The 16,825-nt window shown below is 43.2% G+C and overlaps 1 protein-coding gene across 7 annotated transcripts; it reads right to left on the minus strand.

Annotated features, from left to right (window-relative positions):
• Positions 1 to 14,131, minus strand: LOC112229764 (GA-binding protein subunit beta-1). Of its 7 annotated transcripts, none has more exons than XM_024395785.2 (8): positions 13,810 to 14,131; positions 6,239 to 6,346; positions 5,861 to 6,028; positions 5,398 to 5,592; positions 4,863 to 5,082; positions 4,123 to 4,296; positions 1,654 to 1,772; positions 1 to 1,353 (listed from the first exon to the last, which is right to left on the minus strand). In XM_024395785.2, exons 2-8 carry the CDS (start codon positions 6,344 to 6,346, stop codon positions 1,057 to 1,059), a joined length of 1,281 nt encoding a protein of 426 aa, XP_024251553.1. In that variant the 5' UTR covers positions 13,810 to 14,131; the 3' UTR covers positions 1 to 1,056. The 7 variants fall into 7 exon arrangements, with proteins under 7 accessions (XP_024251553.1, XP_024251554.1, XP_024251556.1 ...); XM_024395786.2 differs by lacking the exon at positions 13,810 to 14,131 and adding an exon at positions 11,716 to 11,899 and having other exon boundaries at positions 4,123 to 4,293; XM_024395788.2 differs by lacking the exon at positions 13,810 to 14,131 and adding an exon at positions 11,716 to 11,898 and having other exon boundaries at positions 4,123 to 4,293; positions 4,929 to 5,082.
• Positions 14,132 to 16,825: the final 2,694 nt, after the last annotated feature.

Here is a 16,825-nt window from a genome sequence, read left to right on the forward strand (position 1 = left end):
TCTACTGCCAATGTTTGTCTATGGAGACCGCATGTCTGTGTGCTCAATGTTATATCCTGTCAGCAACGGGTGTGGCTGAAGTAGCCGCATCCACTCATTTGAAGTGGAGTCCACATACTTTTGTTTATAGTGTATCAACATCGTTAATTTTATGAGACACCCTTATTCCTGTCAGTCTCTGGGGAGTGGGGCTACTAGTGATTAAAGCCACGGGGGCATTAAAACGATGGGAAGTTCATCTTTGTGTCATCATCAGCGGGAGGAAAGTTGTGGCTTGTGCAACAGTAAACCTACAATCACGACCGCACTATGGAAGTGGCACCGACGACAACTAGAGGACAAAGCTTAACGTGGTGCCACGAAAGGCAAAACACTGCCATTCACAACTTTGAAACAATTGCTGAGAATGACTGTTGCCAACTACATGCACTGTCATTTCTCATGTAAGAGGATTATTTTGAAATAGGAAATGGGTATGCTTAAGTACCATTCCCATTGCCCATGGTGGTGGGTGGTTGGATGGAAGACTGAGGCAGAGGGAGACTTTTGAGACCTGAAGGAGTTGAACAAAACAGTGTTCTCTCCAACAGACCTGTCCTCTGGTTCTATGGATGGACGTGTCTAATAAACTTTGGATGTGCATCTTGGTCACCTTAGGACATGCTGTTGGAACCATGAAAAATGCATTTCCCCACACAACATTGACATGTCTCAGACACCATAGATATCCGAGAGCGAGCGCCCGAGGCCCCGTTTTCCCCAGGGAGCATAGACGTTCTTCAGCTAGGCAACCTTACAGAGTCACATGCTGAGCAGGTCCCGTTCCTGCTCCTCAATCAATATATTCAGCTCCTCGCTTCGCTATTTGTAAAAAATAAAACACAAATAAACACAGTTGAGGAAAATAAAACGGCAGAAAAAGTAAATATTGTACAAAAACAAAACATAGCAGGAAAATAATTAACAAAAGAGCTATGAAAACACCAACAGGCTGGCCTGTCGCCTGAGTCCACGTGTCCATTTCTCCTTCAGTCAGTGACATCAGTCTGTCTGACATTATGAGATGACCTCGGTGTGGGAGGGCGCCGAGTCCACCAGCGTCACCTGCTCCTCGGCCGAGTCCAGCCCCTCCGTCTTGATGATGATGTCTCCCTCCTGGAGCATCACCTCCTCCTGCACCTCCTCCTCACCCCCAATCACCTCCTCCTGCTCCGAGGTGCCGTTGGTATGGCTGTGCGACATTGCCTCCAGCTTCATGCGGTACTGCTCTGCTTCCTGCTCCTTGCACATCAGCTGCTGCCGGTACTCCTGGGCCTTCCGGTTGGCCTCCTGCAGCTGCCTCTGTAACTGCTCCTGGATAGAGGGATGGATGGATAGAGAAAAGGAGACCGAAATGTCAGACTGCAGGTCACACACACACTTGCACCCCACTTGTGCCAACTCCACAGTATCAAAGTACCAAAATAATCTAAGGGTTTCATATAATCTATGCAAAAACATTTTCACAACAGATTCTAAAATCTCTAGAGCAATATTAAATAAAAGTGGTTAAATCAGGGAGAAGTTAAAATAGGTTAAAATGGGAGAAGAATATCAGTTCAATGTATTGCACAAGAGAGAAAAAAATTATCTAAGAAGTGGTCCGCCCCTGACCGTGTCTCCAGACTCCATGTGGTTGGCCGAGGCCTCCAGTTTCCTCTTGCGAGAGGGCGGGGGCTGGGGTTCCTCATCAACCACCTCCTCTGTCACCTGATTGGCTGGCATCGCCAACACTGCAAATCAACAGACAACAGTTCAGAGCCTGGAGGATCATACAGTCTCAAAAGTGACTATAGGTCACTTATTAAAATAGTGCATTCAGAAAGTATTCAGAACCCTAGACCTTCCACATTTTGTTACATTACAGCCTTATTCTAAAATGTATGCAATCATTTCCACCCCCTCAATCTACACACAATACCCCATAATGACAAAAATAGTTTTTTACAAATGTATTAAAAAATAAATACACAAGTATTCAGACCCTTTACTCAGAACTTTGTTGAAGCACCTTTGGCAGCGATTACAGCCTGCAGTCTTCTTGGGTATGACGCTACAAGCTTGGCACACCTGAATTTGGGGTCTCTCTCTCGCTCTCTGCAGATCCTCTCAAGCGCTGTCAGGTTGGATTGGGAGCGTTGCTGCACAGCCATTTTCAGGTCTCTCCAGAGATGTTCAAATCGGGTTCAAGTCCGAGCTCTGGCTTGGCCACTCAAGGACATTCGGAGACTTGTCCCGAAGCCACTCTTGCGTTGTCTTGGTTGTGTGCTTAGGGTCGTTATCCTGTTGGAATGGGAACCGTCGCCCCAGTCTGAGGTCCTGAGCGCTCTGGAGCAGGTTCTCTCTGTACTTTGCTCCGTTCATCTTTCCCCTTCGATCCTGACTAGTCTCCCAGTCCCTGTTGCTGAAAAACACCCCCACAGCATGATGCTGCCACCACCACGCTTCATCATTCAGGCCAAATAGTTCGATCTTGGTTTCAACAGACCAGATAATCTTTTTTTTTTTATTAAAAAAACATATATCTTTTTTTTACATGGTCTGAGAGTCCTTTAGGTGCCTTTTGGCAAACTCCAAGCGGGCTGTCATGTGCCTTTTACTGAGGAGTGGCTTCCGTCTGACCACTCTACCATAAAGGCCTGATTGGTGGGGTCCTGCAGAGATGGTTGTCCTTCTGGAAGGAACTCTGGAGTTCTGTCAGAGTGATCATCGGGTTCTTGTTTACTTGCCTGACCAAGGCCCCCCGGATTGCTCAGTTTGGCTGGGCAGCCAGCTCTAGGAAGAGTCTTGGCGGTTCCAAACTTCTTTCATTTAAGAATGATGGAGGCCACTGTTCTGTTTTGGTACCCTTCCCCAGATCTGTGCCTCGACACAATCCTGTCTCGGGGCTCTACAGACCATTCCTTCAACCTCATGGCTTGGTTTTTACTCTGACATGCACTGTCAACTGTGGGACCTTGTGTGTCAACTGTCACTGTCAACTGTGGGCACAAGTGTATGCCTTCCCAAATTATGTTCAATCAATTGAATTTAGCACAGGAGGACTCCAATCAAGTTGTAGAAACATCTCAAGGATGATCAATGGAAACAAGATGCACCTGAGCTCAATTTCAAGTCTCATAGCAAATGGCTTGCTTACTTATGTAAATAATTTATTTATACATTTTCAAAAAAATCTAAAAACCTTTCCTTGCTTTGTTATTATGGGGTATTGTGTGTAGATTGAAAAAATAAAACATTGATTTTCCTCATCAATTTTAGAATAAGGCTATAACGTAACAAAATGTGGAAAAGGGGAAGGGGTCTGAATACTTTCCGATTGCACTGTACATTAATGATGAAGTAGAACACACAGTTCTACAAAGCAACTTGCACAAAACGATCTGCCAGAAAGCTAAAAAATGTTGTCTACAAATTCAAGATTCACATTGTAACAACAATAAGGTTTCTTGTGGGTTAAGTGGACATTCCAACATATTGCTAAGCTTACTACTTTAATATTGCGTTCATAACCAAGTGAGAAGGGGGTAATTACCAGTTCAGAAATCATAAATACCAGTTGGATGCATTCACGTTCTTTGAACTCGTTGAGAAACACAGATTGGCTAATGGCCAACAAGCTGCGTCAACCATACTAATAGATTGCTTTTTATAAATAGTGTTTTGTTGTATTTAACAGCCGAAAATGCTGTTCGAGGTAATTTCCTTAGTAGGTGACCTCAGAGGTCAGCATATGGGAGAGGTTGGAGCTCAGGGATGATGGATGAGTTTCCCACTAGTAATAGTAGTACCAGTTGGAGGGGCGATAGTGGATTTTCCCCTGTCATATGCGGTAAATACCACCTTCCCACTTGGTTATGAACACAGCATTAGAACACCAAGTGCAGGTTTCCTAGACTCAGAGAAAGCCTACCCTTAGATTAAAAAGAGCTTTCAATGGAGATTCTCCACTGAGTGTGCTTTTCAGTCCAGGAGTAGGATCTGGGAAACTGTTCCCAAATGGATAGGGGCTATGGGAAGTGGCTACAGGCTGAAATGGAACAGGGTCACTGTTAAGTAACCAAAAGGGAGACGTTCGCTTACTCTGTTGTCCGTGCTGCATGGTGACAAAGAATGGCTGACCAAGCCCTCCAGTCTGCAGGTTGCCGTGTTGGTCGGTCACTATGGTGATAACCCTTTGACCTTGCTCGTTCACCATGTGCTGGATGCTGCCCGGGTCCAAAGAATTGGCTGCTATGGCTTCCTCAGATTCAACTGCTGTCAGACAAGGGGTCAAAGAGGGAGAGAGAGGAGGGAAAAGTTCAAGTTAACTGTCGACTGCAGCTCTTGTCCTAGGAAATAGTTCATAAGCATATATACACTGTAGTTTGTGGCAGTCAACATGTCGACTCAATATTCTCATTTAAATAAGCATTACATACAGTAACATGCTAAAGCTCAAAGGAATTCAAACTGTGAGAAAGTATTTACATCTGAACGCTGAGAATGAATGTTTATTTTCTGCATGACCTTTTACTCCCACATATCGCATATTGTGGTGGTAGCTACCCGTTTGTGTGGGTCCAACACAGCATCAGCAGACTTTATCAGCTTATAAGATCAGAGTGATAAAGGCCAGGCACTAGATTAGAGAAAACAAAGGAGCTTGGGGCATATTGCTCTGAGGCAGGGGGATCCTTGAACTCTTATGCAGCTATTAACTGGAGACACAGTTTCCATAACATAAAAGCAGTAAGATAGACACGTTTCAGCCACAAAACCTTTTGTCTTCAGACAATAGTATGAACCCTAGCCTAGTCTGTGTGTATAAACCCAGTAGCTACCAGAGTTGGCCTTGGCAGCGTTGTTGAGGAGGTCGGCCAGGTTGACCACGCCCCCCTGGAGCCTACCAGAGTTGGCCTTGGCAGCGTTGTTGAGGAGGTCCGCCAGGTTGACCACGCCCCCCTGGAGCCCTGGGATGCCCTGGATGATAAACTGAGGCTGGGCCGAGCTCCCCGTCATGCCAGCCTCTGCGTTCATGTTCACCTGGTTCTGCATTCCTTCCTATAGACAGACACATCGTCAACACTATCAGAGCATACATACAACACCGCCACAGACAGGGGAGACCGTCAAGATAGAAATCATAAGAGTTCCTACAAACAAGAGGAATTTGTGCATTGAAATAAGTAGTATTGCAAAAACCTCTTTATCTGGATAATTATGTAAATGCATTGTAATCATAAAGGAGCATACTGTCAAAGAAGTTCAAAATAATGTATTTTTGAGTGCAAATCCTTTGGTACATTATTTTTTGGAGTCAATAATAATATTGCATGGACCTTTCAATTAGACTCCACATGCAACTTAAGGTCTCACCTGTAGTAGGAGCATAAGGTCTGCATTCTGGATGTCTCCTGCGATGTCGAATGGCGTCTTATCGAATTTACTGAGAGCGTGAACATCTGCGCCATGTTTGACGAGCGTCTCCGCTACCCTTTGGTGGCCGTTCTGGGCGGCCCAGTGGAGAGCAGTCATCTTCAACATGTCTTTGGCATTAATGTCTGCTCCACTCTGTAGAGGATGACCCAGGAGAAATAAGGAGAGGGGAATGCACCTGGCAGATTTGGACGTTTTTCTGCTTTCTTCACACATGTATCCACGTTTTCTAGTGTACTTAGATGGAAGACATTTTGGTCAGAGAAAGACTAGGTCTGCATCTGAAATTGGCATCTGGTCAAAAGCAGTGCACTATATTAGGAATAGGGTGCCAGGTCAGACCCAACCTAGATATCAGGCCTAAACACAGAATAAACAGCTAAAACCTTAGAGACGCGTGTACCCTGACTAATAGATCCACGATGACGGTGTGGCCCTCTGAAGCGGCCATATGCAGAGGGGTCCTGTCCACTTTGGTTCGGGCATCCCTGCTGACACCTGCTCTGAGCAGCACCTCGGCGGTGGAATAGTGTCCGTGTTGGGCGGCCAAGTGCAACGGAGATGTACCCAGCTGCTCAGAGTGCCAAAGAATAAGAGGGACAAAGAGTCAAAAGACCATATAGGTGAATTGGACTGGCACTTTTTTACTTATGAACTTGCATATCTTCTTTTGCATTTAGATCACACAAACCAGCCAAAACCCTGGGGTGGGTAAAAGTAGTTCAACTGAAGCAGATAATAAAAATTGCCCGGATAGAGAAGTTAAGAGAGGAATCATTACCCAGTCTGTGGTGAAGGGAGCCCCGTTGGCCATGAGTGTCCTGACTTCATCGTCCTGGCCTTTCCGTGCAGCCTCAAGTAGCCGCTTCCCCAAATCCACCAGCGACATCTGAGACAACACAATTACAAAGGTTGCAGTATTTGTCCCCATGTGATTGTACACGTATACAACAGTTGCAGTATATTTTCCCTTATCTGGATTTTAACCTTTATTTGATGCTTTTTCATCAAACTGTCCCCTTTTCTTTTTATGTGAGATGGTCCGGCACCATCCTCAGACAACGGATTTCAATTTTGGTCCAATTCTCATTTCTGGAAAGGCTTAAAATAAAGTTTAAATCCAGGCCATGTGACATGATTAACCAAAACACAGGGCCCTACTTGATAAAGTATTGTAACGACCCTGGGTTTATAAGCGCGAAAATCGACTCTGCTGCTTGAGCATGCTTTTGCGGCACAGTCGATGGCGCGCAGGACCTCGGGCTCAAAGGTCGAGGGTTCAAGACCTGCTCCCTGCTGTTTCGTTACAGTATGTACTTTTATGCCTGCTTTTGAAACTCAATAATGGGTTAGGGTTCTCTAGCATAATCAAATAAGAGGACTCTGTCCTAGCAGATATTTACAAATGAACATAGCTAGATGTGTTTAAATCATACTTTAGATCTTACATACATAAAGTTAAGTTATTAGTTATGTTAGATACATTTTTTTTAACAACAGCAGTCATCATGGAAGTATTCTAGTAGTAATGGAACTTACAACTTTCACTCCTCACATACTGCTGTTACCGTTTATGCTGCTGCCTAGTCACTTTACCCCTACCTATAGGCAGACACACAAAAGTATGTGGACACCCCTTCAAATCAGTGGATATTGCTATTTCAGCCACACCCGTTGCTGACAGGTAGGGCTGCACGATATATATAGTGTAACGATAGACATTTTTCTATCAATTATTTCATTGTGTTGCAAATCACTCTTTACGGCAATAGTTTTATCAATTGGATGACACTTCGCGTGGAAATTTGCAACACAAACAAACATGGAAGAGAGTGAACGTGACACATAGCACAGAGACCGTGCCTAAGAGGGGCTACTTCGGTCACATGGACATGGTTTGGGTATGAAAAGTCTGACACGGACCAGAAAACCGTCCTCTGCAAAATATGCCGCAGGCCGGTCCAGACAACAGGCTTAAAACACCACTAACCTCTTTTACCACCTATGTAAGAATCATGTGAAACAGTACGGAGAGTCTACAGATGAGCCAAAAAAGTAGTCGAGTGCTCAAAACAAACCCCCGACTCAGATGTTGCAAGAGGCTTTTGCTCGCCGCACACCATATAGATAACAGCTGGCGTTACAACTTACATCTGCAAAGACATGGTCCCAATTTACACGGTCGAGAAACAGGGGTTTTATGAGTTGGTACTAACACTCGACCCAAAGTACCAAATGCAAATTGATATGTGACTTGTTTTAATGCCAAAATAACATGCAAAACAGGCAAGCCCCCAAAAATACATTTTAGGCCTATATTTGTTTTAAACTATAGTTGAAGTGTTTTCCATTTACCTTTTTAGATTTGATACATACATTTTATATTTTGTTGCATGCTTAATAAAACGTGTACAAAGGTTTAAATAAAAGGAGAAATAATCAAATATGATTAAGAAATAGGCCTTTACGTGTCATTTTATATAAACTATTTATTCATTGAATTTACAGAAAATGTGCTATAATCGTGATATGCGTTGTAATCGGGATATGAAATTACCTATATGGGGATATGAGATTTTGGCCATATCACCCAGCCCTACTGACAGGTGTATAAATTCAAGCACACCTCCATACAATTTCCATAGACAACATTGGCAGTAGAATGGCCTTACTGAAGAGCTCAGTGACTTTCAATGTTTTTGGAATGAGATGTTCGACAAGCAGGTGTCCACATACTTTTGGTCATGTAGCATTAATTTATCAACTGGGTGGTTTGAGCCTTGAATGGATTACAGGCAACAGTCGCACTGAGCTAAAGGGTAGAGCTGCCGCTTTCAAGGTGCGGGACTCTAACCTGGAAGCTTATAAGAAATCATGCTATGCCCTCCGACGAACCATCAAACAGGCAAAGCGTCAATACAGGGCCAAGATTGAATCGTATCACACCGGCTCCGACACCAGTCTCATGTGGCGGGGCTTGCAAACTACAAAGGGAAGCACAGCCGCGAGCTTCCCAGTGACACGGGCCTACCAGACGAGCTAAATCACTCCTATGCTCGCTTCAAGGCAAGCAACACTGAGGCATGCATGAGAGCATTGGCTGTTCTGGACGACTGTGTGATCACGCTCTCCATAGCCAACGTGAGTAAGACCTTTAAACAGGTCAACATTCACAAGCCTGTGAGGCCAGACGGATTACCAGGACGTGTGCTCTGGGCATGTGCTGACCAACTGGCATGTGTCTTCACTGACATTTTCAACATGTCCCTGATTGAGTCTGTAAAACCAACATGTTTCAAGCAGACCACCAGTCCCTGTGCCCAAGAACACGAAGGCAACCTGCCTAAATGACTAGACCCGTAGCACTCACGTCCATAGCCATGAAGTGCTTTGAAGGGCTGGTAATGGCTCACAACACCATTATCCCAGAAACCCTAGACCCACTCCAATTTGCATACCGCCCAAACAGATCCACAGATGATGCAATCTCTATTGTACTCCATACTGCCCTTTCCCACCTGGACAAAAGGAACACCTATGTGAGAATGCTATTCATTGACTACAGCTCAGCGTTCAACACCATAGTTCCCTCAAAGCTCATCACTAAGCTAAGGATCCTGGGACTAAACACCTCCCTCTGCAACTGGATCCTGGACTTCCTGAGAGGCTGCCCCTAGGTGGTGAGGTGAGGATAGGTAGCAACACATTTGCCACGCTGATCCTCAACACTGGAGCCACTCAGGGGTGCGTGCTCAGTCTCCTCCTGTACTCCCTGTTCACCCACGACTGCATGGCCAGGCACGACTCCAACATCATTAGGTTTGCAGACGACAACAGTGGTAGGCCTGAGCACCGACAACGCAGAGACAGCCTATAGGGAGGAGGTCAGAGACCTGGCGGTGCCAGAATAACAGCCTGTCCCTCAACGTAACCAAGACTAAGGAGATGATTGTGGACTACAGGAAAAGGAGGACCGAGCACGCCCCCATTCTCATCGTCACGGCTGTAGTGGAGCAGGTTGAGAGCGTCAAGTTCCTTGGTGTCCACATTACCAACAAACTAGAACACACACCAAGACAGTCGTGAAGAGGGCACGACAAAGCCAATTCTACCTCAGGAAACTAAAGATTTGGCATGGGTCCTCAGATCCTCAAAAGGTTCTACAGCTATAACATCGAGAGCATCCTGCACCCCTTGCCCAAGCTATACTGGTTGCATCACTGCCTGGTACGGCAATCGCTCGGCCTCCGACCGCAAGGCACTACAGAGGGTAGTGCATACGGCTTAGTACATCACTGGGGATAAGCTGCCTGCCATCCAGGACCCCTACACCAGGCGGCGTCAGAAGGCCCTAAAAATGGTCAAAGACCCCAACCCCCCCGCCATAGACTGTTCTGTTTACTACCACTTGGCAAGCGGTACCGGAATGCCAAGTCTAGGGCAAAAAGGCTTCTCAACAGTTCTTACCCTCAAGCCATAAGACTCCTGAAAAGGTAATCAAATGGCTACCCAGAGTATTTGCATTGTGTACCCCCCCCCCACTCTTTTACGCTGCTGCTACTCTGTTTATCATATATGCATAGTCACTTTAACTATACATTCATGTACATACTACATTCAATCAGCCCGACTAACCGGTACATGTATATAACCTCGCTACTGTTTTTTTCCCACTGTTTTTTTACTGTTGTTTTTGTTTCTTTACTTACCTATTGTTCACCTAATACCGTTTTGCACTGTTGGTTAGAGCCTGTAAGTAAGCATTTCACTGTAAGGTCTACACCTGTTGTATTCGGTACACTTGACAAATGCCTGGCTCGAGTATAAGAAAAGCCATATACCACACCCCCTTGTGTAGTATTGCTTAAATCTACATCAATTACCTCGTACCCCTGCACATGGACTCAATATGCATTTCTCTCTCTGCATTGTTCTTTACGAAGCATGTGACAAATACAAAATGTGATTTGATTTTCAATTTAGCGTTTAATTGTAAGAAATCAATAGTGAAAGACACCCTTTCGTTCTGTGGGGTGCATGTGTGACACTACTCCGGAGACAACACAGGTTTGTATATATTACTGCTGCATAGACTCGTGCAATACAGGCGAATGAGTAGCCATTCCCGATACATGCTTATCAGACGTTCCATTTGAGCATGACACAATGAATGTTGTAAAATACGGAAGTCAGTTATGCTACATATAACATACATCACTCAAAATCCTTTATCATTCATTGCTGACATAAGTCAAGGTAGTTATCCGTAACGTCCAACGGGTAATAGGCTAACTCTACATTTGAAAAACGTTATGATCTGTGGCATGGGCAAACAATAACCCAGCACAAAGTAATATGTTCGTAAAATGTGAATAGCAGATGTGCATTTTTTTTAGTTGTCGTTACATAGTAGTTCGCTGATTGGTTATCGGTGACTAATTATTGCTACAATCATGAAAGCCCACTAACATGAGGCTCTCTTCATTGCAAAAGCGTGATGATGATGATGCCATCATTGATGGAGAAGACGAGTAGCCATCTTATGCGCCTCCGTGGTGAAAACGAACAAGAGGCGGCCATGTGTCACATTATCCGTTAATTCTTTCACTCACATTATTTAACAACCACCAACAAAGACATTTAAATACATGACAGGAAACACTGATATTAAGTTGTTGTTTTTCCGGGGGAAGTCAGTAGAGAAATTCCTATTTTACACGAAGAGAAAAAACTACTTCCACATCCGGTTAACGGCATTCTTTCGCGTATGCCTCAAATGGTTTCGCGCAATTTCAAATTTGAACGTTCGATATATTTAGAATTGCTTGTTTGTCAAAGACGTGAGACGCAATCACCTTTATGTACGAGTATTTCTACCACCTATGAGCCTGATGGCCAGGTTTGTTATCTAACCAACCATGTAGCTAGCTAGCTAAAGTTAGCAAGTAATAACTACACCTACATTGGCTACAGTAACGTTAGTTAGCAACGTTAACGATACTTTAAAAAGTATGAACATGCACTTAAGAAATTAGAAAGTTCTACAAACTTTTGTGCGCGTGATGATGGATTTTCGCACAATGTGCGAACTTCGAAACTACCACGTTGCGGAGTTACTCGGTCTCGTTGCCAGTCAGATTTAAGATGTGCTCCACATAGTTAGCTAATGCCTGGCTAACTTTAATAACAGCAAACGTTAGCTAGCTAGCTGCAGGCGGAATCCCGAATGGAAGCAAGCTAACGTTGTGTAGTTCTTACCTCGATAAGGCTTCAAATGAATGCTCTTAGGCTGCGGACATAAGTTCCTATACCAAATTATTTTCTCAACTTTGTGAATGAAAATAAATATTATTTTTGTATTTGAACGGATACAAAGATGGCGGCTACTCGACACCGGAGGTGAAAACCGAGCCTTTTGAACCCTCTTGTGGGCGGGCGCATGACTTGGAAAAGTAGCAAGGCCAGATGCGAGATCAGCCTTTCCTCCTTCAATGCCCACTTTAACGCTTTACGGTAAAAAGACGAAACTGAACTAATATCAGAGCACATGAGACCTGCACCCCTTGCCCAAGCTATAATATATACTGAAAAAATATATATAAACGCAATAATTAACGATTTTACTGAGATACAGTTCAAGGAAATCAATCAATTGAAATAGTTTAATTATACCATCATCTATAGATTTCGCATGACTGGGGTCAAGGCCCACCCACTGGGGAGCCAGGCACAGACAATCAGAATTAGTTTTCCGCCACAAAACAGGCTTTATTACAGACAGAAACACTTGTCAGTTTCATCAGCTGTCTGGGTAAAAGGTCCCAGACAATCCTGCAGGTGAAGAAGTTGGATGTGGAGGTCCTGGGCTGGCGTTACATGTGGTCTGCGGTTGTGAGGCCGGTTGGTCGTACTGCCCAATTCTCGAAAATGAGGTTGGAGGTGGCTTATGGTAGAGAAATTAATATTATCTGGCAACAGCTCTGGTGGACATTTCTGTAGTCAGCATGCCAATTGCATGCTCCCTCTACTTCAACTCATCTGAGGTGTTGTTTGAATCAGGTGCTTGATATGCCACACATGTCAGGTGGATGGATTATCTTAACAAATGTGTGTACAAAATTGGAGAGAAATAAGCTTTTTGTGCCTCTGGAACATTTCTGGAATATTTTATTTCAGTTCATGAAACATGGGGCCAACACATTACATGTTGTGTTTATATTTTGTATATATATATATATATATATATATATATATACACACACCCGGTTAAAAGTTTGTACACACCTACTCATTCAAGGGTTTTTATTTATTTCACTTTTTTCTACGTTGTAGAATAATAGTGAGGACATCAAATCTATGAAATAACACATATGGGATCATGTAGTAACCAAAAAAGTGTTAAACAAATCAAAATATATTTGTTATTTTAGATTCTTCAAAGTAGGCAGGCACCCTTTGCCCTGACAGCTTTGCACACCCATGTAAATATTGGTGGGGCAAAAAAATACAATAATAATTGGGGGTGCAACAGCAGTCCCAACGCCTTACCGCTTCTACCCCTGGCTATCAGTGGAACCTTATTTGCAGCAAAACAGTTAATTCAGCTTCATTTACTGTCTTTAAAAAAACATAGCTGATATGGCAGACTTGTTTAAACAAATGTGATTTCTACTGACAATTGAGATGTACTAACTATGGAATAAGGGGACGACGAGGATAAGAGGCAATCCATCATTTTGATTAAGACATTGATGAGTGAGCTAGGACGGATGTAGTCAATATAACTATTTGTTTAGCACTTTTGAAATGTACAGCGATAGAATTCAGAACACGGGCCGTTCTTACAGTGTTCTTCCTGAACACCAAGTCAGAACCGTAGGATAAATAAAGGGGGCATATAAGCAGACAATGAAAGCTCTTACAATATTCAATGATTACATTTCTCTAAAACGGGTAATTTTTTAAAACTAGGCAAGTCAGTTAAGAACAAGTTCTTATTTTCAATGACGGCCTAGGAACAGTGGGTTAACTGCCTTGTTCAGGGGCAGAACAACAGATTTTTACCTTGTCAGCTTGGGGATTTGATCTTGCAGTCTTTCGGTTACTAGTCCATCGCTCTAACCACTAGGCTACCTGCTGCCCCCATTAATGGCTACATGTGCACCACCAAGTCAGAACAGTAGGCGAAATTAAGAGGGGAAAATATATCAAATTATTAGGGTGAGGTACATGGGCTACTAACAGCTTACTACACAACATACACATAGTATTGCTTTCTTAGCTACAGTATACATATCTCCCTGGCATATTACATCATTTATGCAGCAGCATACAAGACATTTTTGGACTCACCTTGTGCTCACTTGACAGGAAGCTGGCGCAACAGTCTTGTGGGCATATTTTGTCATCAAACTTTTATCAAAGTCTGGCATTCTCTGGATGTACGGTGCATTCAAGACAACTGGGAACTCTGGGGAAAAAAGCAAGGTTGAATCATGATGACGTCCGTGATCTTCAGGTCGTAGCTCTAAAAAGGCCAGAGTTCCCCACTTACAATTCCGAGTTGGATGACCGTTAAACATGTATTTACCCAGTCGGAGCTCATTTCTTCCTGAGTTCCCAGTTGTCTTTCCCAGTTGTCTTGAACTCACTGAAGTCAGATTTCCCAGTTCTGAGTTAACAGTTGTTTTGAGCAGTGCAGAAATCATGCTGGATTGACAGCATGGTCAATGTTGAATGTTTATAATTTTAAGCTTGGAAAAGAGACACTTAAACCGAGAATGGGGACCACACTCCCACTCCACTGAATAGCAGGCTAGTGATTGCTTTGCCATGCTAGCAGATAGCCACTAATTCCTTACAAGCCACTCATTGTTGAATTTGTGATTTCCAAGTTGTTGTGTAATGTTTATGTCCAATGGCAGATGAGCATCGATACGTTTTATCTCTTATTTCTCTTCATATGACAAAGATTAAAAAGGATTTGCCAGTAGATTGTTGACTTGATTCATGAGGAGGACTGCTATCTAAGATTTTGAAAGTATGATGTTGCCATCCGTCCAATCAAAGCTACTGTAGATATAACGGGATTTGACGTTAAGTTATCTGTGGCCAATAACCTTGAGCCTTCTTAGATGGGCACTTCTAATGTAACTCTATGGCAGCACCCAGGGGGCGTGATTTTTTTTAGCTCTAACCTTAGATTTGGCAGTGACATAGTGTCCCCATGAGTGACAGAACACTTAGTTAATCACAATGCAACTAGAGAACATTACCAACCCCTACACTCCATATTTTCTGCTGGCTGCCCCACCACCACAGAAAACACTAAGCTAGGCTGAAACACTTGCATTTTGGAGCTGCCTTACTCAAGAAAGCAAAAAAGAGACCATGTTTGTATGGAGGCTTCATTGACTCAAAGATGATTATTTTTTTTACATTGTTTGCCAACTGATATGTGACATCCAAAATAACATCTATAACAGGCAACCCCCCAAAAAAAAAAAAATGTTTCTGCTATAACTGTGGGGCTCAAAACAGGTGGGGCTCTGCCCCTTGGCTGAACCACAGCGTTTCTAAAGCCAGAGGCGCAACATTGCAAGACTTCTGAGAGCGCTTGCGAAACAGGCCTGGTTTGGGGTTTATGAAGTCATCAAGAGAAGTGAAAATGTCTTCCTTTTAGTTGTTCATTTTCTCGAAATCTAAAGGCACAACCTAGCTTCGAGCAAATGTCTTAAGTAGTTCTAGAGAAGCCGTTTTAGCCTATCTTCAATCTGTACTGTCTTTGGTTACACTTCTTTCTGTTCGGGAGTGTCTCCATGCTTCACTATACCATTTTTTTCCTCCAGACAATTTATGATGTAGCACACTGTGTTCAGCGAGAGGTCAGGGTTCAGCCAAAGACACGTTGCGTTCAGAACAACTAGGAACTCTGAAAAATACTAGGTCAAATCATGACGTCAGTGATCTTCAGGTCGGAATGTCAGAGCTCTAGAAAGAGTTCAGAGTTGTATGACTGTTCAAATCGATTTTTCCCAGTCGTAGCTTGTTTTTTTCTCCAGATGTTTTGAAAGCTTGGAAGTCGGCATTTCCGAGCTCCCTGAACAAGGCAACACGTGTAGGCATGAAGTCACTGTGACATTGGCTAGCTAAGCTCATGGCTTGAAACATAATGTTGGGTCTAATGCCGCGTTCAAAACAACTGGGAACTCGGAACTGGGAAACTCTTAAATCTGACTTTCAACTTCAGTGCATTCAAAACAACTGGCAACTCAGGACAAAAACGAGCTCCGACTGGTAAAAATCGATTTGAATAGTCATCCAACGTGGAATTCCAACTCGGGAACTCTGACTTCTTTCCAGAGCTCTGACTTTACGACCTGAAGATGACTGATGTCATGATTTGACCTCATATTTTTCTGAGTTCCCAGTTTTGAATGTGGCACAATGGTCGTCTTGCGCCAAACTGAGAATGTACAGGCCGTCAACTCAAACGTTTAAGAAAATATATTTAAACGTGTCAGTTTGTCACTTTCACGAGGTTGGAGTAATAACATGTTCAACTACTTAAGACATTGGCTTGAATCTAGGGAGTGCCTTTAGATTTCGAGAAAATGAACAACTAATGAATCATGTTTTACTATAATTTTTAAAAATATCTCATTGACTTCTCAAACCTTGGTCTGGTCTGTTTGACAAGCGTTCCCGGAAGTCTTGCGATGTTGCGCCTCTGGGTTTAGAAACTGGTGTACTGACACTTGCCTAGGTAGGCCTGCCAAGATCCACCAAAAGGATGAACCTTTATTGGAGCAGTGGTTAGCAGGTCTTGCCTGCCTACGCGCTAGGAGACTCAGGTTCGAGACCTGCAAGGAATGTTGCCATTCGAAGTAATTGCTACAGTAAAAACACTGTATTCATTAATTGTACAAAGGCAGTAAACCATTGCGATTAACTAAATGCTGGTATTGCTATATCTACGGTTATACAGTAACTACTGTGGATTTGAACTATGTAAAATCAATTAATAAAAACAGTTTCAACATTTTACCAATGTCTGTTTGTGTAAGTGAACAGGCTACAATGAATACTAATGTGCACTGCACCTACAGTTGAAGTCAGAAGTTTACATACACTTAGGTTGGAGTCATTAAAACTTGTTTTTCAACCACTCCACAAATTTCTTGTTAACAAACTATAGTTTTGGCAAGTCGGTTAGGACATCTACTTTGTGCATGACACAAGTAATTTTTCCAACAATTGTTTATAGACAGATTATTTCACTTATAATTCACTGTATCACAATTTCAGTGGGTCAGAAGTTTACATACACTAAGTTGACTGTGCCGTTAAACAGCTTGGAAAATTCCAG

This window comes from Oncorhynchus tshawytscha, linkage group LG31 (genome assembly GCF_018296145.1).
Source record: "Oncorhynchus tshawytscha isolate Ot180627B linkage group LG31, Otsh_v2.0, whole genome shotgun sequence".
Taxonomy (NCBI): domain Eukaryota; kingdom Metazoa; phylum Chordata; class Actinopteri; order Salmoniformes; family Salmonidae; genus Oncorhynchus; species Oncorhynchus tshawytscha.

Bases quoted from the DNA above. Each gene is read 5' to 3' on its own strand.
- LOC112229764 (XM_024395785.2), bottom strand. From the start codon at position 6,346: ATGTCGCTGGTGGATTTGGGGAAGCGGCTACTTGAGGCTGCACGGAAA. The intron at 1,773-4,122 runs GTAAGCGAACGT...GTTGATTTGCAG, and splicing joins CATGCAGCACGGACAACAGA to TGTTGGCGATGCCAGCCAAT. The intron at 1,354-1,653 runs GTCAGGGGCGGA...CCCTCTATCCAG, and splicing joins ACATGGAGTCTGGAGACACG to GAGCAGTTACAGAGGCAGCT.